Source organism: Cibotium barometz, chromosome 17 (genome assembly GCF_041138505.1).
Source record: "Cibotium barometz isolate CiBa-2024 chromosome 17, ASM4113850v1, whole genome shotgun sequence".
Classification (NCBI taxonomy): domain Eukaryota; kingdom Viridiplantae; phylum Streptophyta; class Polypodiopsida; order Cyatheales; family Cibotiaceae; genus Cibotium; species Cibotium barometz.
This window is the reverse complement of record NC_141062.1, coordinates 38,722,686-38,750,324: the sequence shown is the minus strand read 5'-3', so window position 1 is coordinate 38,750,324 and position 27,639 is coordinate 38,722,686. Positions and strand designations below refer to the sequence as shown.

At 44.7% G+C, this 27,639-nt stretch overlaps 2 protein-coding genes across 2 annotated transcripts; both read right to left on the bottom strand.

Moving 5' to 3' along the window:
- Positions 1-804: 804 nt before the first annotated feature.
- Positions 805-27,639, bottom strand: LOC147629981 (uncharacterized). The gene is made up of 6 exons (XM_086811534.1): positions 27,417-27,639; positions 17,284-17,400; positions 1,679-1,955; positions 1,541-1,591; positions 1,373-1,469; positions 805-1,247 (listed from the first exon to the last, which is right to left on the bottom strand). Exons 1-6 carry the CDS (start codon positions 27,592-27,594, stop codon positions 933-935), a joined length of 1,035 nt encoding a protein of 344 aa, XP_086667660.1. The 5' UTR covers positions 27,595-27,639; the 3' UTR covers positions 805-932.
- On the bottom strand, positions 8,815-10,847 carry LOC147629982 (uncharacterized). Its single transcript, XM_086810900.1, has 2 exons — positions 9,336-10,847; positions 8,815-9,207 (listed from the first exon to the last, which is right to left on the bottom strand). Exons 1-2 carry the CDS (start codon positions 10,793-10,795, stop codon positions 8,874-8,876), a joined length of 1,794 nt encoding a protein of 597 aa, XP_086667026.1. The 5' UTR covers positions 10,796-10,847; the 3' UTR covers positions 8,815-8,873.

The following is a 27,639-nucleotide window of genomic DNA, read 5'->3' as shown; positions in this document are numbered from 1 at the left end:
CTCACATATGTAAGTGCTGCCCATCAAGGAAGGTCTATCTTGACCACCCATCCTCATGGAAGTAGAATCTCGCTCCTCATTAATCCCAGGCTTTATGAGGGTGCTGCCTTACAGAACTTTTTCTGGCAAATTATGACACACAGTAAGGTTTGTCATCTCTTTGTTAATTTAAAAACATTTTCTTAGAGCTTCAAAGTACCTACACTCTTTGGTTTACCCTTCTTTATTGGCTACTTGGGAATAACATCAAATTAAAAGGTATCTTGCTAGAAATAGTGCATATCCACAGTATATATTTTAAGCTTTGCTTCCTTGCTCTGAGAATATACACTGGTTGGCATGCAAAAACATACATCATCTGGCATGTGATGATTGTTCATACGAGTGTTTTCAGTTTATATATATCGAAGAGCTGATACACACACACACACACACACACACAGAGAAACACTTATCCCACACCAAAAACATGGGAAAGATGCCACATACAAGTTCAAAGATCTTCTCTCAAAATAATGGATGATGAAGACTACTCACACACACAACCTTGTCTATCCAAATCACAGTCGCATGTCACAATTTTCATCTTTTATTATAATACTCACTAATAGCATGATCAAGCCCAAGAGTCTACCATGCATTTGAAACAAGTATGTGCACTTTAGAGGAACCACCCATTAAGTTGACTATGTCAATGGAAAGCCCAACTTACCATCATTCACAATCATGCAATACTCACTTCTTGAAGGTCAGAAAACATTATGCCCAGGTTCCATCATAAGCATGCACTCAAACTATGAGAACTTGGGATAAGCAACCATAATTACATCTTCTACACAACACAGAAGCCCTTGTGCTTGACATTTTTCTTCACACGTTCAAGGTTGATAGTGTACTTGATGCAGCAAAAGCTATTAAGGATTTCAGCAGCTCTATGCTAGGTAGGCATTTGTAAAAATCTCTTGAAGGTTCAAATCTGAAGGCTTTACAACATCACCAGCATGCCCTGATCGCAGATCCTCAAGCGAGGCACTGAATCCTGGCACCGGCTTCCGAGACTGGATCAAAGTCGTTAGAAGCCCTTGTGCACTCAACCAGTCTACAAATCTCTTCCATGCATTTGGAGCCATAAACCCCCATTCACCTGAGTCATCAAGGAAGTTCTTTGACAGGTATTTCAATGACTCTAGAACGAAATTGGGCTCCAGCATCTTGGGCATTCCTGGATTTTCCCTGTTAGCTATTTCCTGCAGTTACCATAAAATAGATGTGTGAATTGCCTGCCACATAAGGGATGGACTGGTTTCAGATGCACAAATCTATGCGGACAAGGGTGGACAAATGTACTATAATAGCCAATACATTGAATTACCATCAGTATATTTGATGCATCTTCAACATTGGCTGCTGCATAAGCAAAACCTTGCCCACTCGCACTAAGAAAGCTCTTCACCATATGTGGTTTGTTCCTGAAACATGGAGATGATAGGAGAAGGAAAGCACTTTGCAACCAAGAAACACGAAAGGATGGCAACCTTACTTGAGTGTATCAGGAAGGCATACAATCACCGGAGAGTATCCATATGGAATCCTGCATTTTGCATTCCAAGTGTCAGGGGGAGAGAGAGAGAGAGAGAGAGAGAGAGAGAGAGAGAGAGAGAGCCATGAATCAACTTGCCCATAATCAGTCAGGCTAAATTCATTCAACCCAATTTGTGCTAGCCGAGCTTCCACACCCTCCCAACCTTTGAAGATCCAAGTCGCATCTGCTTTTCCTGCTACTAAAGTATCCCATATGCCAAGCTTCTCAGGTGTCATCTCCACAAATTGGCCCTTTCCTCCATCAGATTGTATAAGCTTTTGTACAATACGGCCTTCAAAGCGAGCCCCATATGATGCATATGTACACCCATCAAGGTCCTGTGGTCTTGATATCCCACTTTTCTTTAGTGTTGCTGCAGTCACAAAAGAAAAACATGTATATCATGTCCTAGAGTGGAGCACACGTTGCTAATTTTTTCCCACATAAGGAGTCTTCTATTTTTTTTAAAGAATTGCTCTCACACAAAAGTTGCAGTTCTTAATCGACACAACTTTCCAGGTAACATAGTAAGGTTCCTGTCTTAATATATGACATAAGCAATGCAATCCTACACCATGCTCTTAAGACTTAGGGCCTCTGTGCATCCCCAAGCACAATGTTCAATGGTTTCTGATGGTGCAGATCTGGGACAAGCAGAAGCAAGTCCGTCACTCATCTCCATTGCTTGCTAACAGGCAGTCTACCATGGGCTATCAGCCACAAGAAGAGTGCAAACTTGCGGCTTCTGCCAAAACTCCAGGGACACCTCCAAAAGAAAGCTAATGTCGCTGTAGTGCCATGGTGATTCTCCCACTGGGATCTTCTAGTAAATCTCATAAGAAGACCACAGAGAGCCCACATAAGCATGACGATGCAGGGGTGTACTCCTTTCATGTCAGAGAATGACCATGCAAACACGTCCCGATATTCCTTGAGAAGATCAATGAGATCTTTCTCTTCATCTAGTGAGAGATCTTTGGCAATATATACAGGTTTGGGTTCCTTCCCAGGGTCAGCTAGATCTACCTCGGTGTTAGCAGGTCCTCAAAACTTCTTCTGGATTGCTCCCCATGGAATCATTAGCCTTGTCACTCTCTCTCCTATGTTGTAGTTGCAGAAATGCTCAAAGACAGGCCTTGAATTTCCTTTCTCTTCTTCCTTTCCCAAGCTTTCATCCTAGCTTTGGCTTCGCTGTCTTTTCTTGCCAACTCCTGATTCCATTTCCGCCTAGCCAAACAGCTAAATTTTTCCAGTTCTGGGGTTGAGCAGGATGGGGAGGGACTTCGGCCTTGCATAAGAAGGCAAGCGTTTGTGTTGGTTGTGCTCCCTGCTCCCTATTGACTTTCCAACTTCAACAGAAGTCTTTGTGGATTTCCACAGCTCCAGTGTAACAGAGCCAATAATGGCCATTTTTAATCACAAGGGAATCTTCTGCAAGAATTTTGATAGGTTTTACTTTTTTCCTCTTTTTTGAGCCTGAAACAGGCCTTCGTAAGGGCTATGGTGTAAGCCCAACGGAGCGTGCAGTGGTGACAGATGCAACCACATATACGAGAGATAAAGATAGACAGAGAGAAGGGGGAGAGAGATGGGAATAGGGGTTTTCACACGGTACACCACACTGAGTGGGGAATAGGCCCCGCCCCCTCTTCATGAATTTATTTTAGGAACAATCCACGAGCTTTTCCAAGCCAAGACCAATACAACAAATGAATACAATATCAAACAAAGGTGTCGATGTCGAGATCGGGCCGAGGTCGATGTCGAGACACAAGATAGCTGATGCCGAGCTCACCACAAGGTTGACCCACAAGAGTCTTACACCAAGCTAGTACCAATATCCAATGAATCAAACTGTTGTTCCCAAGTATCCACAAAAGCTCTTTGTTCTCAATCCAATCCAAACAAAATCAATCTCAGAAATGTTCACGACTAGATAGTGTCTCCACAAAATAACTTACCTCCTTCAGGGTTTAGAGAAATTGGTATTGCTCAAACCGGATACTTCGAGGGGATAGATGCTGCAGATAGGGGAAGCAGCAGTGATGCTTTTAGGGCGGAGAGTAGTGCACAGGCACCGCACAAAGTGGAGGCGGTGGCTGCAGACTGTGCATGGAGTAAAGAGCCGGCGGTACAGGCTCTTCAAGGCAGCAGGCGGTGACGGGGGGCAGTAGCAGAACCGGCTATCGGTGGCACAAGGGCGGCACAGCCAGAGGGTGGAGGCGGCGTAGGCAGACTGGAGTGCTGGCGGCGCACTGGGCAAGTAAAAACGGCAGCACTGGCGTTGGCTGGCGCTGCAGGCGGCGGACAGAGCTGAAAAAGGCAGCTGGTTATGCTGATTGCACAAGGCAAAGGCGGCTGGCGCTGCTGGACAGACACACAAAAATAGTGGCGCAACCACTGGCGGGCAGCTCAAGAGTACAAGTGTAGAGGGGCAAGGCAGGGTGCCGGCGGAGAAGGGTGCTGCTGAGTGGAGCACGGATTGAGGAGGATGCTGTTGGGCGAGGCGCCGGTGGTAGCTTCCCAACTATGATCCACCTAGAGAGTGCATGGTCCTTTAAATACTTGAGGGGATGCCTACTTTTTACCATGCTTTTGCTTTATTCCCGTGCTTTTGTTTTATTCCCATGCTTTTGCTTTGCCTCCTTGCTTTTGCTTTAATAATAGTCAAAGTTCTTGATTTATGCTTTTACAACTTCAAGGCCTTGCTTTTTGGCCCTGGAGCTGCTTTTTGAAAAAGCGGCTTTTAGCTTTTTGATCCAGTTCGATGCCCTCTTTCCAACAGTGCCCTCAGCTTTTTAGTCAACAAAGCTTGACTTTTGCTTTTTCTTGCTTTTTTAACCCAGACGAGTGCTTTTTCCAATTCCAACTTTAGGAACCCTGTTTCCATGTGTCCATCATCCTATCCATGTGTCTAGGGCCTAGGCATGAGTTCTATCATGTGCAAAGAGCATGGAGGACAAAATGGTTACATTCCCTCTTACATCAGAGTCGTCCTCAACTGTGGCATGCATATGATCGTGGTACTAGCCCCTTCTGGTGCTCTTGTGCATCTGGTCTTTCCTCATATACGTGGTGTCTTCCGCTCCTCTGGCAACATCTTTATGCCTTTCTTTGACCGATGTCCTTGTTCTTGATGGTACATATTCTTCATAGCTTGTAACAAGGGTTAGATATAATAAATGCATAGTCACCTTTAGCAAAAACTAGACACAAGCTAGTCAACAAACAAGTATGCATCATTCATGTCTATTGGGTATTCCAGGTACTAGCCAGGTAGTCTTGAGCCCAATGGACTATCACATGCCATAAATCCAAGCATTGTCCATGCATCAAAAACAGCACACAAAGTCAAAGAAATTCACACATACATCAGTATGCAATGCACAAATAATGATCCTCCTGTTCATGGATTGTCCTGTCTAGTTTCATCGAAACCGTGCTCAGCCATTTGGTCACAAGAACCGCTTAAACTTCCCTCAAGGCCATCTGGTCTCTAGGACCACCCGAGAGTTCATAAATAGTCATATGGGCCATCAGGTCGCATTGACCGCCCGACTATCAAATCCAATAATATAGTCATCTGGGCCATTTGGTCGCATTGACCGCCCGACTGCAAAATCCAATACAGTTATCTTGGCCATCTAGCCGCAATGACCAAGATACAAATTTTGCTCCTTGGGCTTTCTGGCATCGTTGCCACCCAAGCTAGAGCATATCCAATCAAGACCATTACATAAGCAAGATGATGATCAATTCCATTTCACTATAAATATATATACAATGAAGAGGGCTAGGGGTACAATCTCTCCCTCTTAAATCTGTCTTGATCACACGGCGTTTCAAGCCTGTACTTCAAATACATCTAGACCAACTACTTCCTCATAAGCTCGAAGAATATCTGGGTAGTCCTTGAAGTACTCTTCTGGCATCCATTTTGCATCCATAGGCAAATAGTTCTTAAACTTCGAGAGGAATTTTATGACCACTGTTTGTCTTTCCTCTTTTTCTCACGGAATGGAATACAATCTGTTCTGGCTGTAAGATTTCTTCTTGTTCTTCCACTTCAGGTGGATCCTCCAATACAAGCTCCTCTGGGGGTAGTCCTGTATATGGCTTTAATAAACTGACATGGAAGGCATTATGTATCCTCCAATGATCTAATGATCTGGAAGATCCAAACGATAACATACATCGTTGATCTTCTCGGTAACTTGAAAAGGTCCATGATACTTAGGGGCAAGCTTGGGTTCCTTGAGCTCCTTAGCTTTTGATTTTCTAAGTCTTGCCTTGTCGAATCGCAATAACACCCAATCCCCTTCTTTAAAAGTGACCTTCCTTCTATGCTTGTTTGCAGCTTTCTTTCTTTTGCTTGGCTTGAGATATCTCAATAGCCTTCCAAACTTATGCAAAGGCCATATCCAAGTCTCGAACAAATTCATCTGCATGGAAGATCTCTTCCTTGGTCTTCAAAATAGGCAACAATTATGGTTTACCATAGATAATCTCAAAAGGAGCTTTGCCTGTCGAAGAGTGAACAGTGTTGTTATAGACAAACTCAACCAATGGCAAGTAATTCTCCCATTGATCTTTCGCTTCGAGAGCATAACACTTTAGCATATCCAATATAGTGAGGTTGGCAATCTCACTTTGCCCATCTGTTTGAGGATGATAAGCCGAAGAAAAAATCAGCTTTGTCCCCATGTTGTCAAAAAGTGCTCTTCAAAAGAAACTCGTAGTCCGAGGATCTCTATCCCTTACAATGGATTTGGGTAATCCATGATGCTTGAAGATCTGTTGAATAAACAATCTTGCCATATGATCTGCATGGATAGTCTTCTTCACTGGAATAAAGTGGGCTTGCTTACTGAACCTATCAATAATAGTCCATATTCCATCATTCCCAAATCTTGACTTTGGCAATCCAAAGATGAAGTCCATGGCAATACTTTCCCATGGAATGTTGGGAATTGGCAAAGGTTGTAACAATCCTATGGATTTTTGTCGATCAAACTTGACCTTCTGACAAACCAAACATTCTCGAACATATTGCTCAATATCCCTTCTCATGCTAGGCCAAAAGAAATAACTTTTCAAAACTTGAGTTATCATGATACCTCATAAGGTGGGCCATGGCATTCTTCCATTACTTTTGGTCTCAAGTCCTTGGTCACACATAAACGGGTTTGCCTCATAAGAAACCCTTCCTTGATGACATAAAAAGTCACCAAGTCTCCATTTTGCAACCTGTCCCAAATGTCTTTGAAATCTTCATCTGTAGCATAAAGATCTTTCATCATAGTGAAGTTCAAATGATATCCCATGGAAACTGCATGGGTCATGGGTCTTCGAGATAGAGCATCTGCTACGTTGTTGTCTTTCCCATAAGTATGCATAATCTGAAAATGAAATCGGGCCAAATAGCTAGCCCATCTTATATGCTTTTCTGATATCTTAGGTTGAGACATAAAATACCTAAGACTTTGATGATCTGTCTTGATAACAAACTCAACACCCATAAGATAGTGTTTCTAAATCTTTAAGGCATGCATGATAGCCATCAATTCTTTCTCGTAAGTGGGTGCGGTCTTTTCGGCTCCTTGAAGTCTTGGACTGCCACATGCACTCTGCACTGTAGTGCACGGTGACAAGATGGCTCTTCATCATCAGTGCAACATTGTCATTATTAGCACCTTTTAGGATGATATTTGTCATACACCGTGACCCCATTGTAATCCTCAGTCCAGGATAAGTCAGGCACGAGCTACGTAGGTCATTCTCAGCCTTAGACAGTCAATCAGTCAGTCCAAGTCCCTTAACCCACTTGAAGAGATGCATTCATGCATGTAGAAGCCTTAGAGTTTGCATCATGACATGTGTGCATTTATGCATAGCATTCATCCCAGATGCATGTAGGCCATCTAGACCATTGCAGAAGCCTTCAGATATCATCTAGCACTCATCAGAATTTATCTAGTATTATTCCTTTATTGGGCATTTTTACATCATTTATATATTTTTTCCAGGACAGATGTAGTCGGCCAGCTCTGTAGCCAGCCGACCAGCATCCCTTGTCCATATAAATAGCTGAGCATGTAGTCCTTTCATTCATTCATATCATCATCAGCCTTGAAGAACTCAACGCTTGGAGCCTTCAGCACAAGGAGCATAAGCAATTGCAGAATTCAGCACATCAGCCTTCAGCGTTTTCCTCATCAGCATAAACGCTTGACCAATTCAGCCTCCATATAGTAAAACGCAGCATCTACAGCATTCAGCCTTCAGTACCCCTTGCGTTTTCAGCATTCATAAAGTTTTCAGCACCCTCATATGCATCGTTTTGCTACAGCCACTTGGTGAAGGTAAAACTCAGCATTCATACATAGTCTAGAACAGTCCCAATCAGCCCCTTCTCTCAGCCTCAGATTTGCAGCCTTCCTACATCCATTGGGAAGAGTGCATAGGCTCAAGATTGGTCATCATTGGTGCTTCTACAGCCGCGTACAGTTTAGCCCGACTCTTGGTCTTCCTAGATCTTGCGTTTGGCTTATCGTCAATCCACCGTCAATCTCTTCAAAGAAATAAAGCAAATACTATTCCAGTAATGGGATAGGGGGTCCTTCAGTGGGTAATTCGGGACCCCATACGGTGTACAGTTTCTATCTCTCTCTCTCTCAAATCTCTTAAAGTTTGAAGACTTAAAGTGGATTGCTAAACTCGCGAAACCTAGGATCATAGTTTCCACGAGTTTCGGAAACGGGGGTGCGGAGCACGGCGGGAAACGGAGTTTCGGCAAGCTCAGATGAAGAAATGGTAGAATCGTGGTCCTCTGCCTCTGCTGAAGTGGAAGCGATGGATCCCCCCCTCTGCCTCTAAGAATGGGTGGTGCAGCGGGTGTTGTGGCTCGGCACTGTCAGCTCCTCATAAAGCAAGGTGTACATATCACGCTCATTCCGTGGGATCTCTGGGATGAACCTCTCCCTCCTGATGTCGATCTTATCCACATTCACCTGCGAAGGCTCCGGATGTCGGGCATTCCTCTCAAGGAGCTGGAGGTTGCAATGACAAAACACCAACTGCTCGAGCTGAGCGGTACTCAGCCTATTCCTCTTCTTTGTATGGAAGAGGGCCCAAGTGCTCCAATTCCTCTCACATGGACCCGAACTACAATCCTGTGAGAGCACTCGAATGGCGATGCGTTTCTGTTATTGAAATGCACATACAATTAGAAATTAGAACTAAGTGGAAACAAGAAAGATGCACATTGTACAGTGTACTATGTAAACTGTAGTTAAGAGTAGTGAATTACCAGCGTGGGAGCACAATTTCCATACTTCTCCCACCATGAGACAGGTTGTAGCTGAGTCTCTCGAAGCTTTGCAGTCTCTCGACCAAAGCTCCCTGTCTGGTTGCGAAAGGCCAAGAGATCATCCTCTATACATTTCAGCATGTGCACATTACCAGATGTCAAGTTCCTGATGTATGTCATGAAGCCTTCTTCTAGCTCCTCGTTCTCGTATTGCTCCTCATCTCGCCACAAAGGATGCAATACATGTGCTACTGCATGAATCGGCCTGTGAAACCAATCCCATCGCCGATTCCACACAGCCTTGATTTCATCAACCCTTTAGAGATCAAACCATAAGATAAAAAAGGACAAAAAACAAGAGTCAAGAGTCAAGACCAATGTAAAGACTCGAGTAAAATAAAGATAAGAAGTAAAGCAAGGGTAGCCATGACTGAGGAGACTTACTGCTCTGCTCTCAAGTAGTCTTGCTTGTTGAGAGCCTCCCCAATCTTGTCCATGTACTCGTATAAAAGGCCTAGAGTACTGCCCTCCATGTCTGTAATGCGTAACACTGTGTAGATGGGGTTGAGAGTTTTGATCAACCCCTCAACCTCTACCCACCACTCCTCTCTCATGACATCACGCACAAAAGCTCTTGCCTTGGGGCTCTCTCTCTCATCCCACTCTAGCCATTCATTTGAGTAGACAGTGCGTACCAACTCTCTGCGGACTCGCAGGAGTCTCTCAAGCACAATGAACATGTATGCAAATCTGGTGGCTGCAGGCTGCAATAGCTCAAGAGTGCTGTAGGCCCGATACATGCTCAAGACTTTTGGCCTCTTCTTCACAAACTTCACCATGCTTCGTCCGGTGCGAAAGATGGCTTCAACCCATTGTATTTGACCTATGTCCTCAATCAATAAGTCGAGGCTATGTGATGCACAAGGGGTCCACACAATGGCTGGAAATTCATCCTCTAGCATAGAGCCCATAGACTTACAATTACTTCCATTATCTGTCACCACCTGCACAACATTCTCAGGCCCAACTTGCTCTATAGCCTCCCTTATATGTGTCCAAATAAATGCACCTGTAACTGTGAGACCTGGGAGGGAGGCATCAATGGCTTTCAAAAACATAGTGCCTTTGCAGCATGACACCAAAACATTGTATACATTTCTCCTGCGTACATCTGACCACCCATCACACAATACAGTGCAGCCATACTTTTTCCATGTTTCCTTCAAGGGCTGTAGCTGCACTTCTATGCATGATTTTTCCCGCTTTAGCTCTCGTGTCCGCAGAGCCTCAGATGTAGGGCCATCCCACTCGCATCCAATGCAACTGATGGCCCTCATGGTCTTCCTCCATTGATTTGTCTTGGCCACATGAAAGGGAATGGCACACCGTATGAACATCCGGGTGAGCTCCCTAGTTGCCTCTGCAATTGCTTGCTTTTGAAATCCTGCTTGGATGCTAGCCCTTTGTACAGTATTTATTGGAGGGGTGTCTTGTGAATGTGATACATCACCTGGCAAAGGAGTCCTCCTTGCATGCACACCCGACACTGAGGTAGAGGAGAAATCTGATCTTGTGTCTCTGCCTCTGGTCCTCTTTGCTGCTGCTGCTTGACTTGAACCAGCTTCATGCTCTTGACCACCCATTGCTGTAGATACTTCCTCTTCGGGAATGGCCAAACGCTTTCGCCTCCACATTTCAAGGCTTTCCCGAACATCTAGAGGAACAGAGGGGCATGGCCCTACATCTTTGTTTGGAACATGAGCAAGATGGTCCTTCACACGGGTGACACTCCCCGTTTTGACCAACCCACAATATCTACATCTCCATTTCCTGGAGCCACCAGATCCTGCATAACCCCCCACTTGCTCCACATGCTGCCAAAAAGGACCCGGAGTCCGAGCCATGTTACTTGTGCGGTTCGAGGTCGGGAGACTCGGAGAGATTCGAGAAGTGAAGGCTGTTTTTCTAGTCCTGCAGGCTGAGAGCAAGGTGCGACTCCTCCTTGCTTGGTAGAGCTTAGATGGCAAAGGTGGAGGCCCCAAGTAGAGGTAGAGGGCATGGTAGAGGGCTGATGTGGAGGTAGAGGGGTAGAGGACAAGGTAGATGGGTAGGGCAGCTCCAAACAGGCGGCGGAAATAAGCGCGCAGAATGGCGGCGAAAAACAGCACGCAGGTTTCTAAACCCTGGAAAAACAGGGCCTTGGAAACGCCGTTTCTGGAAACTGGGCTTAGGATACAGAAGACAGTGTGAGTATTTGTGTGACAAGATCCTCAAATTACAAATACTTCCGTTGCATGTTACATCGACTGTCATAGACCATGGCATGGCCTTCTTGGTTCAAGATTGCTTCAATGCAATCTCCTGAAGCATCACATTCTAACACGAATGGCTTCGACAAATCTGGAATGATCAATACCCGTCCTTTGCTAGCATAAAATTTTAGTGCTTCAAAGGATTCTTTTTCAGCTTTGGTCCACCGAAATCCCACGGCTTTCTGTGTCAAATCATGTAGTGGACTTGCTACCACAGCAAACCGCGTGATGAACTTCCTGTAATAAGAGCATAAGCCAAGGAAACTTCAAACTGTATGCACACTAGTCAACTCTGGCCATTCCACAATAGCCTTGACCTTTTCTAGATCCATCCTGACTCCTTCCTTGGACACTATATGGCCCAAGTAGTGAATCTCTAACAAAAAGAACTCACTCTTCTTACCATTCACATACAACTTGTGCTTCCATAATTCCTGAAATACCATATCCAAGTGCTTTCGATGCTCTTCTTCATTCTTTGAATGCATAATAATGTCATCAAAGAAAGTAGCTACAAACTTTCTATGTGCTTGAAATATTCTTTCCATCATTCAGTTGAAGGTAGCCGGGGCATTGGTAAGACCAAAAGGCATCACCAAATACTCATAAAGTCCAAAAGTAGTCCTGAATGCGGTCTTGTAAATGTCCTCTAGAACAATCCTGACTTGATGGTATCCACTCTTCAAGTCAATCTTGCTGAAAATACTTCCTAGCATGATGTCAATCTTATGATCTTCCGGTCTCTCTAGAGGTAGCTCTCCTGCAAGAATATCTGCAAAACAATCCTCATACTTCTTCTTTTGGGACGAGTCTCGATTCTCATTCTTTGATTTGCCCACCATCCAAGGCATATATAATGCTTCGGCTTACAAGGTTTTGTCTTGGGCTTCTTCCAAGGTTTTAGGTCCCATCGTATAGACTGCTTGATAAAGCTTTGGTTGCAATCCATTTACAAAATTTCGCATTTCCATCAATGGCGGAATGGGAGTATATAAGGTAAACTTTAATGAGATGGCTGAAAAGTTATTAAGATATGTTGCCAACCTTTCTCCCACTTTTTGCTTTACCTCATCCCATTCCTTCTGTACATCTGCCTCAAAGGTAGCGGGAAGGAACTTCTTGTTGAACATGGTTTTGAAATCAGCCCATGAGGTAGGTTCGGTCCCTTCTTGGACCACCTTTAGCTACCAATTTAAGGCGGCATCTTTCAAGTGCATACAGACCGTGCGGAGTATGGACTTTTCGGAGAAGTCCTCGCCTCCAAAGGCGGCATTAAACTGTTTGATGAAGGATAGAGCTTTCTGAGTGTCTCGCTTTCCATAAAAGGTATCAAACTTTACACTTTTCTCTCCTGGCTTGAAGTCTGCTTTGCCAGTTGAAGGCTCCTTTGCCGCCTTCTCTTTTTCTTGGCTAGAAGAGGCTTCATCTGATAGAGCGGGTCTAGGGGTAGCTTCTCTCTGTCCTCCGTGAGGGATGGGTCGGGTAGCTCTAGGTTCTTCTCTAAAGGAAACCCCTTTACCTCGTAAGTATGCTTTAGCGGCTTCGACACCTTCGGCTTCAGTGGTCTAGTCTTTGATAAAGTTTTCAAACAGTTGCGCCCTTCTGTAGTCTTGTTCCTTCTTGGCTCTCCAAGCTAGGAACTCTTCATCTTAAAGACACCTTTTGAATTTTTGAAATTCTCGATATTCAAATGATGTCATGACTACGGTCTCATGAGAGAGAGACTGGCGGCCTTGGATCTCTTATGGATGTCCTGGGTTGTTTTCAAAGTTGTTCCCTTCTTGAGGTCCTTGATCTCCCTCAACTCTCGACATGGTTCTATCACCCCAGAAAAGATTTCTTTCAAGAGAAATCTTGCTCTAATACCACTGTAAGCCCAACGGAGCGTGCAATGACAGATGCAACCACGTATACGAGAGATAAAGATAGAGAGAGAGAAGGAGAGAAAGATGGGAATAGGGGTTTTCACACGGTACACCACGCTGAGTGGGGAACAGGCCCCGCCACCTCTTCAGGAATTTATTTCAGGAACAATCCACGGGCTTTTCCAAGCCAGGACCAACAAATAAATACAATATCAAACAAAGGTGTCGATGTCGAGACACAAGATAGCTGATGCCGAGCTCACCACAAGGTTGACCCACAAGAGTCTTACACCGGGCTAGTACCAATATCCAATGAATCAAACTGTTGTTCCCAAGTATCCACAAAAGCTCTTTGTTCTCAATCCAATCTGAACAAAATCAATCTCAGAAATGTTCACAACTAGATAGTGTCTCCACAAAATAACTTCCCTCCTTCTTGAGGGTTTAGAGAAGTTGGTGTTGCTCAAACAGGATACTTCGAGGGGATAGATGCTGCAGTAGTGATGCTTTTAGGGTGGAGAGTAGTGCACAGGCAGCGCACAAAGTGGAGGTGGTGGCTGCAAATTGTGCACAGAGTAAGGAGCCGGCGGTGCAGGCTCTTCAGGTCAGCAGGCAATGATGGGAGGCAGTAGCAGAACCGGCTATCGGTGGCACAAGGGCAACGCAGCCAGAGGGTGAAGGCAGCGTAGGCAGAGTGGAGCGCTAGCGGCACACTGGGTAGGTAAAAACGGTGGCACTGGCGTTGTGGCTGGTGTTGCAAGTGGCGCACAGAGCTGAAAAAGGCAGCTGGTTATGCTGGTTGCATAAGGCAAAGGCGGCTGGCGCAGCTGGACAGACGCACAAAAATAGTGGTGGAACCACTGGCGGGCAGCGCAAGAGTACACAAGTGTAGAGGTGATGTTCTTTCTTTTCCCAAGGAAGTTCTCCACATACTTCTCCTATGAGCCTCCAAGAGTTCTTCTATGATCCACCTAGAGAGTGCATGGTCCTTTAAATACTTGAGGGGATGCCTACTTTTTACCATGCTTTTGCTTTATTCATGTGCTTTTGTTTTATTCCTGTGCTTTTGCTTTGGCTCCTTGCTTTTGCTTTAATAATATCCAAAGTTCTTGATTTATGCTTTTACAACTTCAAAGCCTTGCTTTTTGGCCCTGGAGCTGCTTTTTGAAAAAGTGGCTTTTAGCTTTTTGATCCAGTTCGATGCCCTCTTTCCAACGGTGCCCTCAGCCCCCTTTCCGAGTTATATTAGATAAAACTCCTTGGAGGAGTCTTGAGTACAAGTTCTTAGAACTAGAGAGTTCTCTTGTCTTTTTACATGTCTCAACAATGAGAGAATAGCTGGATTTATAGTACTTGCCCAAAAGCACTTGAGAAAAGCGCTTTAAAACTCACTTATAGTCCAAAAATCATCTTTTTAATAATAAAAGCTCTTCTCTTTTTAGTTTCTAAAAAGCTTTTAATCTTTTGCTTTCAAAAGCTAGTTGCATCATTCCAAGCCTGTACGATGACCTTGCGCTACTTTCCTACCACGTGTCAGTGCCACATCACCATTTCCATGTCATCAACGCCACGCCACTTTTTTTTTCAAAAAAAAAACCAAACTTTTTTGTTGGTGCACGCGTGCATTGCGTTTTTGCATATCCGCAACCTCTATTTTGATGCTTCGGTGATAGAACCTATACTCGGTTCAACAATGCTTGTTTGAACCACGTTTGAATTCTCGAGGGGGTCCAAGGATGCCTAAAGCTCAAACAAGTATCTAGTGCCTTCCTTGTGGAGTTTTCAAGCTGACAATTTTCCTTAGGCTCAGTTCTTGGTACAGTCTAACTGGAGTCTCACGACTACAGAAAGATTCCGTGGTCATGACAGGGGTGATTTCTTTACCATCGGTATCGGACAAACGAGAACCACTAGTTTTGGGTATGATATCTATTGTTATTAGAATGTGGAGCCAATTCTCATCTTCACCATGCATGGGAAGATCTTTAGCATTGAAGTTTAGTTCCACAAAGGATAGATCATCAGATTGGGCTTTTTCGAAAAGACACGCAACTTGAAGTACAATTTATACAAGATTACAACTCAATAGAGTTAATCTTATCTTGCTTAGGCAAGCATGTACACCTGGGGTATGCCACCTTGAGTCCATAGCTACTTCATAGCCTACATGACCTTGATTGCTTAGGTTTGTTTGGCTTCGTTCATTCTTTATTGCTTGATGATGGCTTCTTTCGCTCCCTTTGCTTAGTGTTGATGTGGCCCACAAGTGTGGAAGTGATGTTGAGCGCCCAATCGTTGACGTTGGGTTAACACCCAGCTCACCACGTGACATCTTAGTAGAACTTGCAGTCCTCTCAGAGGAGTACTTGGCAGAAGTCACACTAACATCCCCGACTCACCACATGACATTTGTGCTGAGAATCATACTCTGTATTGATAGCTCTAGGACAAGCCCCTCAATCTCCATTGTACTATTTTGGTCTCATAGCCCACTTTGGCCTTTTGTGGACTTGAGAGCCTCCAGTGCCCAGGCAGACATTGATGCCAAGGACCCACATTGATCCCACACCATTCTTTCACTGTATCATTGACATTCACGTGGATGTTTTTCTTTCAGCTCTAGTTGGTTTTCTTCTTTATGCTTTTTCCATGATTCAGTCACTTCATGGATACATTGTAACACTTACGGTCTCCATGGACAATTTTGTATCACCAGTGAGATAGCTTTGTTTTGTTTCTATTTTATTTTCTGTTCCATGATGAGATATGCCATGGACATTATCGTATCACTTTGGTCTCATAGGCCCATTGGGTCTTTAGTAGATGCTTAATATATCTTTCTTTCTTTCTCAGGGACAGAGAGCCCAGGTCAAGTAGGCTTCAGAAGAAACCACTACTCTAAATCATATCTTTACTCTCTAAGCCATTATAGGAGGCGAGGGCATGGAAGTAACATGTGTATTGCTGCTTTGTGGACTTCAGAAAGGTTTTCGACACGGTCCCTCAATCCCAACTTTTGTACCATCTATAGAAGCTCTAGTTTCAACCAGACATGATACGTGGTACAGATTTTTTTGGTGCACACCTGTCCACTTTAGAGGCTGCCATCCAAACACGTGATCCTCCGACTCCATGCACCAGGGGATCACCAGAGAGGGCTAGATCCATTCTGAGGGTTAGACTAACCGTGGGCATCCTGACCTTCTACCCATCAGCTGCAGATCCGAAACATTCTTCGACAACATAAAGAGTGCTACCATCTAAGACAAGATACATTACTACAGCCCTCCAATCTGTGTTGGAGGAGGATGGCATCATTATCTGATTCTTGCTACATTATCTCCCATTCGTCCCACATAGTGACATATTGTATCAGCCATTTGGCTGTCACAGCGCCGTTAGCAATTTCTTTCTTTTCATTTTTTTTCTATCGCTCAGCACTCAGTGTTCTGATGGACACATTGTGCTACTTATTGGTCTCTCTCTCTCTCTCTCTCTCTCTCTCTCTCTCTCTCTCTCGCCTGAATGTCTTTCCCATCCTAATTCATGTGCAATCTGTTCTTCTAACTAAATTGAGCTGAATGTCTTTCCCATCCTAATTCATGTGCAATCTGTTCTTCTAAATTGAGCTGATTGTCTTTGGGAGAGATCCCAAAATGCATGTATAGGAGAATTTTGCACATTTTGTTACCTTCTCCAAAACATACTTAAACAAACAGAGATGAACAGAAGGTTCTCAAAATGCATGACTGATCTGTCAAAATGCATGTATAGGAGAATCTTGCACATTTTGCCACCTTCTCCAAGACATACTTAAACAAACAGAGAGACAAACAGAAGGATCTCACCTTTCCGGAAGTTCTCACACAGACAGAGGATCATGATAACAGCTCTCTTCAAAATGCATGGATGGAAAAACACCAGTAAGCTACTGGCCGAGAAAATGAAATCAAGCCTAAATGTCCTCTCACTTCGAGGATCAGGATTCCAATATCATTTCTACAACAGCAGTGCTCAGTGCTGGGAAAATAATAGGAAACAGCATAACTTTTTAATACACATAAACCAGAGATTATTGTACAAGCTGTCAACAAATACATAACTTTTGCACAATGTTCATGGATCCCAGAAGATAATGTTTTGTGGAACTCTTAATCTCTTACTAACAAGTTAAATGGAAGATGTGCTGCACTGAAATGAGATAGCCTCACTTACCAATGGCACTTAGGTCTTGTTGTAATAATGTTGCAACTGCTGTAAGCTTGAATTTACGAGGATCGATTGGTGGTAAATGAGAGCTGATGACAGTTTCTGAGGGAGCAAGTGCAAATGCTGCAAAAATCACATACCGCAGCAATCAACTATACCGTATGCAATATAAAGACTAGCAAACCCACAAAAAAAAAGCCGTAATCTGCGTTATTGTTCTAAGATGTGCACATAAACAATTCTGTGGAGTTTGAAAACCTTGTAGCTTAAATGTGTTCATATCTGCTGTTGTCTTGAGCAAGCTGCCTTAAGGTTCAGCAGCCTCAAGGCTAGCTAGCAGCTGGCCTCATGAGATGGTCCTTACTGTGAATGGATTTCCTGATACTTTCCATACACCCATTTCCAAGACTTCTTTTCAGGATCCACAAACAAAAAGGTTACTATTCGACTCCATCATCTACCCAGCAGCATGCATGGTGCACCTTTCTGGAGCTTGATGTTGATCAAAAGGAGTGAGAGATTACAGATTATGATGCCTTCTAGGCAAGCCCTTAGGTTGACAAGAGGTTATACTTGCATAGTTTCGGGCTTCGCCTTTGGAGGTTGATGGGACCTTTTGTCATGTGCACAGTGGGTATCTACCGTGTGCTATACGCATGCAAGACTAGTTTCGAGGCTTGGGGAAGCTTGGAACTAGGCAGGCTGATTGACGAGCTGAGTTAGGGATATACTAACGGGCGGGCACCCAAGTATGGACGGGCGGGCACCCAAGTGTGGACGCCCGATGACCGGCCAAGAGCCTATAAAAGGGTGGCCAAGGTTAGTTATTATAATATAGAGAGTCTCGCGAGTTTGTGAGAGCTCTATGGTCTTGGAGCCTGGATCTAGTGCAGACGTGCACCTGCTTTATGCAGCCGAGGCCGGCAGCAATCTCGAGGCCCGCGAGGGCAGCTTCGTGGCGGTATGGGACGTCGCGAGGAGGAGATTGGTCGGTACGTCAACCTAGTTAGCTCAGCTCGTGGCTCGGTGGGGACAGCCAAGACTGTGGGCTTGCCCACGGCTGTCATGGTTGGGAGGTGAGTCAGGCCTGCACCCCCTTTGTAGTTTGTTGTTCGTTTGTTTGCAGGATTCGAGTTTCGAACCAAGATCGATCACGAGGGAAGATCCGTGGGGACTTGACAAAGCCTGGAACTAGGTAGGCTGATTGACGAGCTGAGTTAGGGATATACTAACGGGCAGGCACCCAAGTATGGACGGGCGGCCAAGTGTGGACGCCCGATGACCGGCCAAGAGCCTATAAAAGGGTGGCCAAGGTTAGTTATTGGATATAGAGAGTCTCGCGAGTTTGTGAGAGCTCTATGGTCTTGGAGCCTGGATCTAGTGCAGACGTGCACCTGCTTTATGCAGCCGAGGCCGGCAGCAATCTCGAGGCCCGCGAGAGCAGCTTCGTGGCGGTATGGGACGTCGCGAGGAGGAGATTGGTCGGTACGTCAACCTAGTTAGCTCAGCTCGTGGCTCGGTGGGGACAGCCAAGACTGTGGGCTTGCCCACGGCTGTCATGGTTGGGAGGTGAGTCAGGCCTGCACCCCCTCTAGTGGGCTTCTTGCCACACATCTCTCGAGTTCTCAAGTTTTCAAGCACTCAAGCTCTCGAGTTCGCTCGCACTTTCATTCTGCAAAGATCGACTTTTCTCTCCGCGTACCCTCTTCACGATGTCGACCCAAGAATCAGAGTTGGAGCCCCTCGTGGAACGCGAAGGCTTGCCGGCTACGGAAGGCACTGACGCCGATCTTTTTGACGAGTTTGTGTCAAAATCAGATTTCCAAGAGTTCAAAGTAGCTCTCGAAGCTTCTTCAGCGGAACGTCAGGCACAAATCGCAGCCCAGATGCAGGCTTTGCAGAACTCCATCGCTTTATTAACCACTACCCTCTCTACTTTCTCGGGAATGGATATTGTAATATAGAGAGTCTCGCGAGTTTGTGAGAGCTCTATGGTCTTGGAGCCTGGATCTAGTGCAGACGTGCACCTGCTTTATGCAGCCGAGGCCGGCAGCGATCTCGAGGCCCGCGAGGGTAGCTTCGTGGCGGTATGGGACGTCACGAGGAGGAGATTGGTCGGTACGTCAACCTAGTTAGCTCAGCTCGTGGCTCGGTGGGGACAGCCAAGATTGTGGGCTTGCCCACGGCTGTCATGGTTGGGAGGTGAGTCAGGCCTGCACCCCCTTGCTTGTTTGTTGTTCGTTTGTTTGCAGGATTCGAGTTTCGAACCAAGATCGATCACGAGGGAAGATCCGTGGGGATTTGACAGGTGCCTCTCAAATCATCCGCATCACACACATACTTGATTGACTGATGATCAGTCAATACCACAAACTTGGAGCCATATAAATAATGTCTCCAAACCTTGAGAGCATGAATCACAGCATAAAGCTCCTTCTCAAGGGTTGGCCAACGAGATTGAGTGTCGTCTAGCTTTTTACTTTCAAAAGCAACCGGTCTACCATCTTGAAATAAAGCAGCCCCGATAGCATAGTCACTGGCATCAGTTTCAAGAACATAAGGCCAACTAGGATCAGGCAATGCTAAGATAGGTGCTTCCTTGACTTTATCTTTCAAAAGTCTGAAGGCCATATCCAAATCGTTATTCCAAGTGATAGGCTGATTGGACTTACGTCCACGACCTTTCAATAAGTCGGTCATCGGTAGTGTGAGCTGAGAGTACTCCCGTACAGATTTTCTAAGAAAAACAACAAAACCGAGAAAAGAACGAAGTTGTTTCACTGTTCGTGGTATGGGCCAGTCCAAAACCTTCTGAACTCGGTCATAGTCAATGCTCAATCCATCTCTAGTGATCTTGTGTCCCAAGTAAATGATGTCGGTCATAAAGAACTCACATTTACTCAATTTAGCATATAGTCGATTCTGTCTTAAAATAGATAAGACAATCGTGAGGTGTCTGACATGATCCTCAAGAGTACGACTATAAATCAAAATATCATCCAGGAACACCACCATAAATTTTCCCAAATGTTCACGAAAAAGATCGTTCATCATTTGTTGGAAAGTGGCTGGAGCATTGGTTAACCCAAAAGGTAATACGAGAAACTCGTAATGGCCATACCTAGTCCGAAAGGCGGTTCTTTCGACATGCCTTTCATGAATACGTATCTGGTGATAGCCAGTACGCAAATCTATCTTCGTGAAATATTTCGCTCTTGCTAACCGGTCAATTAGGTCATCTGATCTAGGGAGAGGATAACGGTTCTTAATTGTCAGCTTGTTCAATCTTTTGTAATCTATACACATTCGCCAAGTATTGTCCTTCTTTCTCCTAAGCAACACAGGTGCACCCCAAGGTGATTTACTTGGACGGATCTGGCCCATCCTCAAATAATCTTCGAGTTGTTTAGCCAACTCATCTTCCTCAACTTGGCTCATCCTATAAGGTGGAATACTCACAGGATGAGCACCAGGGATCAAGTCAATACGATGATCTACTGCCCGTTCAGGTGGTAAACCCGATGGCAATTCCTTAGGAAATACATCTTGAAACGAATCAAGTATCTTCTGTAATTCTTTGCTTTCAAACACACTTAATTCATTCACATCCAATGAAGGGATGAGAAAAGAAGAAAGTGGAATCAAGACACAATGGAAAGCGGTATACAAAGAAGAATTCATTATATTTCCAAAATCAATTGTATTTACAAGAGGTCCCTGAGAGGGATGGATACAATCACCTAAAATACTATACTTGGTGTCCCTATGCTGAAAAGAAAAAATATGACTAGACCAATCTATCTGGACATCAAGAGTCTTAAACCACTCAATCCCTAATAACAAGTCTACATTTTCCAGATGCATGACATAGCATTCCAGAGTATCTTTGTAGTCCTGAATATGGATTGGAAGCATCTCGACCTTGCGATCCCAAACTTGTCTGCCCGCAGGTAGACGTACCTCATAGGTATGGTCGCTGAGTGTCGTGTCAAGACTCAATTTCTGCACAAGTTTGTAGTTAACAAAATTATGCGAACTGCCAGGGTCTAAAAGAATGTGAATTTTATGGCCATTCACTTCTCCATAAACTCGGAGAAGATCATGCATGCCAAATACCTTAGAATTGAACAGACAATCAGAACAAGTACTAGGGCGAGAAAGTACAGTAATTGACGTACCTGTCAAAGACAACTGGTTAGCTGCCTTTGGCTTGGGTCCTGCGTTTGACTTGGTACCCTTTTGCTTCGGGCACTCATTACGCATGTGTCCTTTTTCTTCGCAGATAAAACAACGTCCTTCCTTCTTGAGCTTCAAAGCCCTAAGGAATCGTTTCTTCTTCGCTGGTGTCGAACTTGTATTCTTCGAAGGTTGGTCCGAAGACTTGCCTTCATTCATGTTAGCCATAGGTGCGGAGAACTTTCTTTTATGCTTGTTCCCCTGCTCGGTAACGGGTTTTGACTTGGAAGAGACCATCGTATCATCATAGATACGAGCTGAATGAATGGCCTCGTCCAAAGTTTTACATTTATTATTTTTAACCTGTAATCGGTACGAGTCGGGTAAACCAGCTACGAAAAACCCCAACAGAGTAGTGGGATCCATCTTTGTAGCCTTCATCTGCAAGTCACGAAACTTCTGGAGGTAGACCTCATAAGTGAGGTGCTGCGAGGTCATGGTCAAAGCTGAAAACCGGGCAACAACATCGTAGTCATCCTCTTTCTTGAGGAATTCTTTCTTGAAAATGTCTTCGAATTGTGCCCAAGTCGTTGGCTTTGGATTCAATTCCTTCCACCAAAGCAAAGCTTTGCTGGAAAGGAAACCTGCTGCTAACTGTATCTTCTTTCCATCATCATATGGATGAAACTGAAAGTGAACTTGCCACTTGTGTAGCCAAGTGTCCACGATCTCCTTGGTTCGCTGCTTTTGCTCGCCCCCGAACGGTTCCGGAGTAATATTGGGGCCTAAAGCAGAAGCCAAGGTATCCATTCCCGAGAAAGTAGAGAGGGTAGTGGTCAATAGAGCGATGGAGTTCTGCAAAGCCTGCATCTGGGCTGCGATTTGTGCTTGACGTTCCGTCGAAGAAGCTTCGAGAGCTACTTTGAACTCTTGGAAATCTGATTTTGACACAAACTCGTCAAAAAGATCGGCGTCAGTGCCTTCCGTAGCCGGCAAGCCTTCGCGTTCCACGAGGGGCTCCAACTCTGATTCTTGGGTCGACATCATGAAGAGGGTACGTGGAGAGAAAATTCGATCTTTGCACAATGAACGTGCGAGCGAACTCGAGAGCTTGAGAGCTTGAAAACTTGAGAACTTGAGAATTCGAGAGATGTGTGGCAAGAAGCCCACCTGAGGGGGGTTTATAAAGGTTTCCCAAAAGCCAAAAAAAAACTCGAAAAGCTAGACTTAGCTTTTGCTTTAGCTTTTGTGTTTTTTTTTTATTTTTTTTTCTTGAATAAATATATATATATATATATATATATATTTTAATATATATATATATATATGGATATATATATTCTCTAGTCTTAAAAAAAAATTAAAACCTTGGAAACCTTAAAGATGGGAAGACTTTTACCGACCCGGAAGACTATTACAGCTACGCAATTAGCTCGGCAGTTTATCGAGCAATTGTTTAGACTGTACGGGTTACCGCAGGACATAGTCAGTGATAGAGACTCTAAGTTTACGAGTGACTTTTGGAAACTTGTTTTCGAGAAGTTGGAAACAACTTTGAATTTGAGTTCCTCAGATCATCCTCAATCTGATGGCCAGACTGAAAGAGTGAATCAGATTTTGGAGGATATGCTTCGAGCATATGTATCCAAAAGACAAAGTTCATGGGAGGATTATCTTCCTATGTTAGAATTTGCCTATAACAGTACTAAGCATACGAGTACAGGGTTTAGTCCTTTCATGCTTATGTACGGTTTTCAACCAAGATCACCTGTTACAGTAGGATTCTCAGGACTTCAGCATGATGCAGCACGTAATTTTTTGCAAGATATGCAGGAAATGTTACAAGTTGCGAAGGAATCTATTAGAAGTGCTCAAGACCGAGACAGGTTTTATTCTAATAGACATCGTTCACCCAGAGAGTTCTCTGAAGGAACGATGGTATATTTGCGAGTTCCAAAAGATTCCGAGACTTTACGGACAGGTAGATCTCCGAAATTATCCCCTAGATACTGTGGACCATTTCGTGTTACACGACGGATTGGTTCAGTTGCATATGAATTGGATTTGCCATCTCATGTGAAAGTTCATCCTGTATTTCATGTCAGTAGACTTAAGGAAGTACTGGGTGGAGCAGATCAGTTAGTTACTCCTCAAGAAATTATAGATGTCCAGGACATGACATTTATTCCGCACGAACCTGAAAAGATTCTTGGATTTCGTGAACGAAGATTGCGTCATACGCTTATCACGGAATACAAAATCAAGTGGAAGGATCGTGTTGAGGAGGACGCTACATGGGAGACATTGACTTCTCTTCAGAGAGATTACCCTGGCTTTTTAGTGAGCTCAGGAGTGAGCTCTTAGAGGAAGGGGAGTATGTCATGTGCACAGTGGGTATCTACCGTGTGCTATACGCATGCAAGACTAGTTTCGAGGCTTGGGGAAGCTTGGAACTAGGCAGGCTGATTGACGAGCTGAGTTAGGGATATACTAACGGGCGGGCACCCAAGTATGGACGGGCGGGCGGCCAAGTGTGGACGCCCGATGACCGGCCAAGAGCCTATAAAAGGGTGGCCAAGGTTAGTTATTATAATATAGAGAGTCTCGCGAGTTTGTGAGAGCTCTATGGTCTTGGAGCCTGGATCTAGTGCAGACGTGCACCTGCTTTATGCAGCCGAGGCCGGCAGCGATCTCGAGGCCCGCGAGGGTAGCTTCGTGGCGGTATGGGACGTCACGAGGAGGAGATTGGTCGATACGTCATCCTAGTTAGCTCAGCTCGTGGCTCGGTGGGGACAGCCAAGATTGTGGGCTTGCCCACGGCTGTCATGGTTGGGAGGTGAGTCAGGCCTGCACCCCCTTGCTTGTTTGTTGTTCGTTTGTTTGCAGGATTCGAGTTCGAACCAAGATCGATCACGAGGGAAGATCCGTGGGGATTTGACACCTTTCAAACCACTACTTATCTTCATAGGAGTTGGTTCCCACCTGCTGATTGTCTGCCCAGGATTGCACTTGCCACATCCATACAGCTTGCCACCATTGCGATTAGGTGGCATTACAGGATGACTGGATGAGAATTCTTCCATGGCATTAAATTGCCACCTTTTAAGTAGTCTTTCTCTGTCAGGTACTCTGACAGAAGCACTGATCTTGTAACGCACATACTAAAGATGATTCCAAAGCTGCATCGTTACAGGCTGCTTTGATGGGGCATGAGGTTCAGGGTCCCTGCTGAATAGACTGGATGCACAAAAGAGATGTGGTGTTACAGAAAAACCCTGTGGTCAGCAGCAGTAAGAGACTCATTTATTTAGTAAAATGTTCCTTGTGTATTCATATTGGGCCTTGAAGTACCCACTCCCTGGCCCAACACTTGGGCGCCTGCCTGGGCTGGTTTTGGTATGCACAAACCCTGCACTATGCCTTCTACGCCTTTTCTGACTGCAACTGATGCCCACTTTGTTACCAGCCTGCACATCCTCAGGTGCACATCTCCCATGACATGCATGTATCTACTTCTTCCCTTGTACATCCTCACTGGTCTGGACATTCAATGGCCATGTCCCTGTGTCAATTAGTGCTCACAAGGGCCTGTAGCTTCCCTGTACCGTATGCAATATAAAGACTAGCAAACACACACAAAAAAAGCTGTAATCTGTGTTATTATTCTAAGATGTGCACATAAACAACTCTGTGAAGTTTGAAAACCTTGTAGCTTAAATGTGTTAATATCTGCTCTTGTCTTGAGCAAGCTGCCTTAAGGTTCAGCAGCCTCAATGCTAGCTAGCACGCCTCATGAGATGGTCCTTACTGTAATGGATTTCCCGATACTTTCCATACACCCATTTCCAAGACTCCTTTTCAGGATCCACAATATTATTCGACTCCATGATCTACCCGGCAGCATGCATGGTGCACCTTTCTGGGGCTTGATGTTGATCAAAAGGATTGAGAGGTCACAGATTATGATGCCTTCTAGGCAAGCCCTTATGTCCACATGAGGTCATACTTGCATAGTTTCAGGCTCACCTTTGGAGGTTGATGAGACCTTTCGAACAACTACTTAGCTTCATAGGAGTTGGTTCCCACCTGCTGATTGTCTGCCCAGGATTGCGCTAGCCACATCCATACAGCTTGCCACCATTGGGATTAGGTGGCATTACAGGATGACTGGATGCGAATTCTTCCATGGCATTACATTGCCACCTTTTAAGTACAGTCTTGCTCTGTCAGATACTCTGACATAAGCACTGATCTTGTAACGCACAAGACACACGTAGACTGCACTAGTCAAAAAACACTACCACAAACAAAGACATGACACCAGCACTGGGCTTCCAGGACAATGAAAAAATGGTGGTCTCAAAATCACCACCAGCCCATTCCCCACATGAGATTGTGAGGTTGAAATGGCTCATTCCTGTTGAGACTGTTAACTCAGTGTGCTCTCAAAACCCCAAGCCACGTACTAATAAAGATAACTCCAAAGCTGCATCATTAAGGGCTGCTCTGATGAGGCATGAGGTTCATTCAGGGTTCCCTGCTGAATAGACTGAATGCACAAAAGAGATGTGGTGTTACAGAAAAATCCCGTGATCAGCAGCAGTAAGAGACTCGTTTATTTAGTAAAATGTCCCTTGTGTATTCTTATTGGGCCTTGAAGTACCCACTCCCTGGCCCAACGCTTGGGTGCCTGCCTGGGCTGGTTTTGGCATGCACAAACCCTGCACTACGCCTTTTCTGACTGCAACTGATGCCCACTTTGTTACCAGCCTGCACATCCTCAGAGGCCTTTCCCTCCAGGTGCACATCTCCCATGACATGCGTGTATCTACTTCTTCCCTAGTACATCCTCGCTGGTCTGTACCCTCAATGGCAATGTCCCTGTGTCAATTAGGGCTCACAAGGGCCTGTAGCTTCCCTGGACTACCATGCCTCGGTAGCTATGCATCTGCGGCCTGATGCATGTGACATGCTCATAAACAGGAGTTGAACCAGATTATTTGGATGGACATTCTACAACTTCATAGTTTCCGATATGGATCGAACCACCTCATCTTCCAACAAAGATGCAGTTTCACACCACGTTTCTTACAGATCAACCAGGATGGTTTCATTCAAATGTGACCATACTTGCAGATACACATGTCACTTCTTATGAGGATTACCATTGGATAGATTAAAGTTCATGCACATCAGCTGAAATGTGAGATAGGCTTATGTGGGGATCCACACTCACAGACTGTGTGCAGAAAGCTTTCCAAGATAGGGTAGACTGACACAGAGCATGCCCTGTTTATTATGAGATCCAAGATAGATATCATTGCTTACTCCTAGGAAATTCGGACCTTTATATCACTGTTCATCCATTTACCTTGGTCAAAGATGTATGGGTCCTTACCTCATTGAGATGAAGGAGCTGAGAGAGCGATTATTGACCCCTTCGGCGACCATTGATCAATCACAGGCACTCATCACGTCTTTCTTTTCATCACCACTTTCTTTTAAAGTGCAGATTATAGCAGGAAACGGAGAATGGAGAATTTCACACACACATTTTAGTGTGGGATGGCTCTTTTAATCACGTAACATGGTTGCAAAAACAACCCACGTTCCCATAAGCTTCTGTATGTGGTTGAAATGTTCATGACATATTTACAAGTGAAGGATGAGCTTATGTGCCCATTACAAAGAAATGGGCACATGAGCTCATCCTTCACTTGTAAATATGTCATAAACAGTGAATGATAAGCATGCAGCTGGAGGTTCAAATTGAGTCAAATACAGATTAAGGTCAATTGTAATCCACAGATAAAGCGACCAGAACATAAGGATTGGACATTGAAATCAAACCAAATGCAGATTAGAGTAATTCCTTGATAAAGAAAAGCATAGAATTGGGCATTGAAATTACACCAAATGCAGATTAAAGAATGCACTCCAAAGAGAAGGTGATCAGAGCATACTTGCTGTTTTGCTTGTGACTCTGGAAGCCGGAGTGGAGGCATAATTATCAACGTGCGGGCTGAGGAGGGTAACAGAAAGACCGGATTTCTCATAGTATCCGAGAGCCTGGGCTACGTAGAAACCCACATGGTTCGTGTTGGGCGTCCAATCTAGCGCGACTGTAACACTCTCTGCCATCGCTGGATGCAAGCTCCTCTTGCAAGGTTAAAAAGGCTGAAACAT

Bases quoted from the DNA above. Each gene is read 5' to 3' on its own strand.
- LOC147629982 (XM_086810900.1), bottom strand. From the start codon at position 10,795: ATGGCTCGGACTCCGGGTCCTTTTTGGCAGCATGTGGAGCAAGTGGGG. The intron at 9,208-9,335 runs GTAAGTCTCCTC...TGATCTCTAAAG, and splicing joins GACTACTTGAGAGCAGAGCA to GGTTGATGAAATCAAGGCTG.
- LOC147629981 (XM_086811534.1), bottom strand. From the start codon at position 27,594: ATGGCAGAGAGTGTTACAGTCGCGCTAGATTGGACGCCCAACACGAAC. The intron at 1,592-1,678 runs GCAAGTTGATTC...TGCAAAATGCAG, and splicing joins TTTAGCCTGACTGATTATGG to GATTCCATATGGATACTCTC. The intron at 1,248-1,372 runs GTAATTCAATGT...TGGTAACTGCAG, and splicing joins ATGCATCAAATATACTGATG to GAAATAGCTAACAGGGAAAA.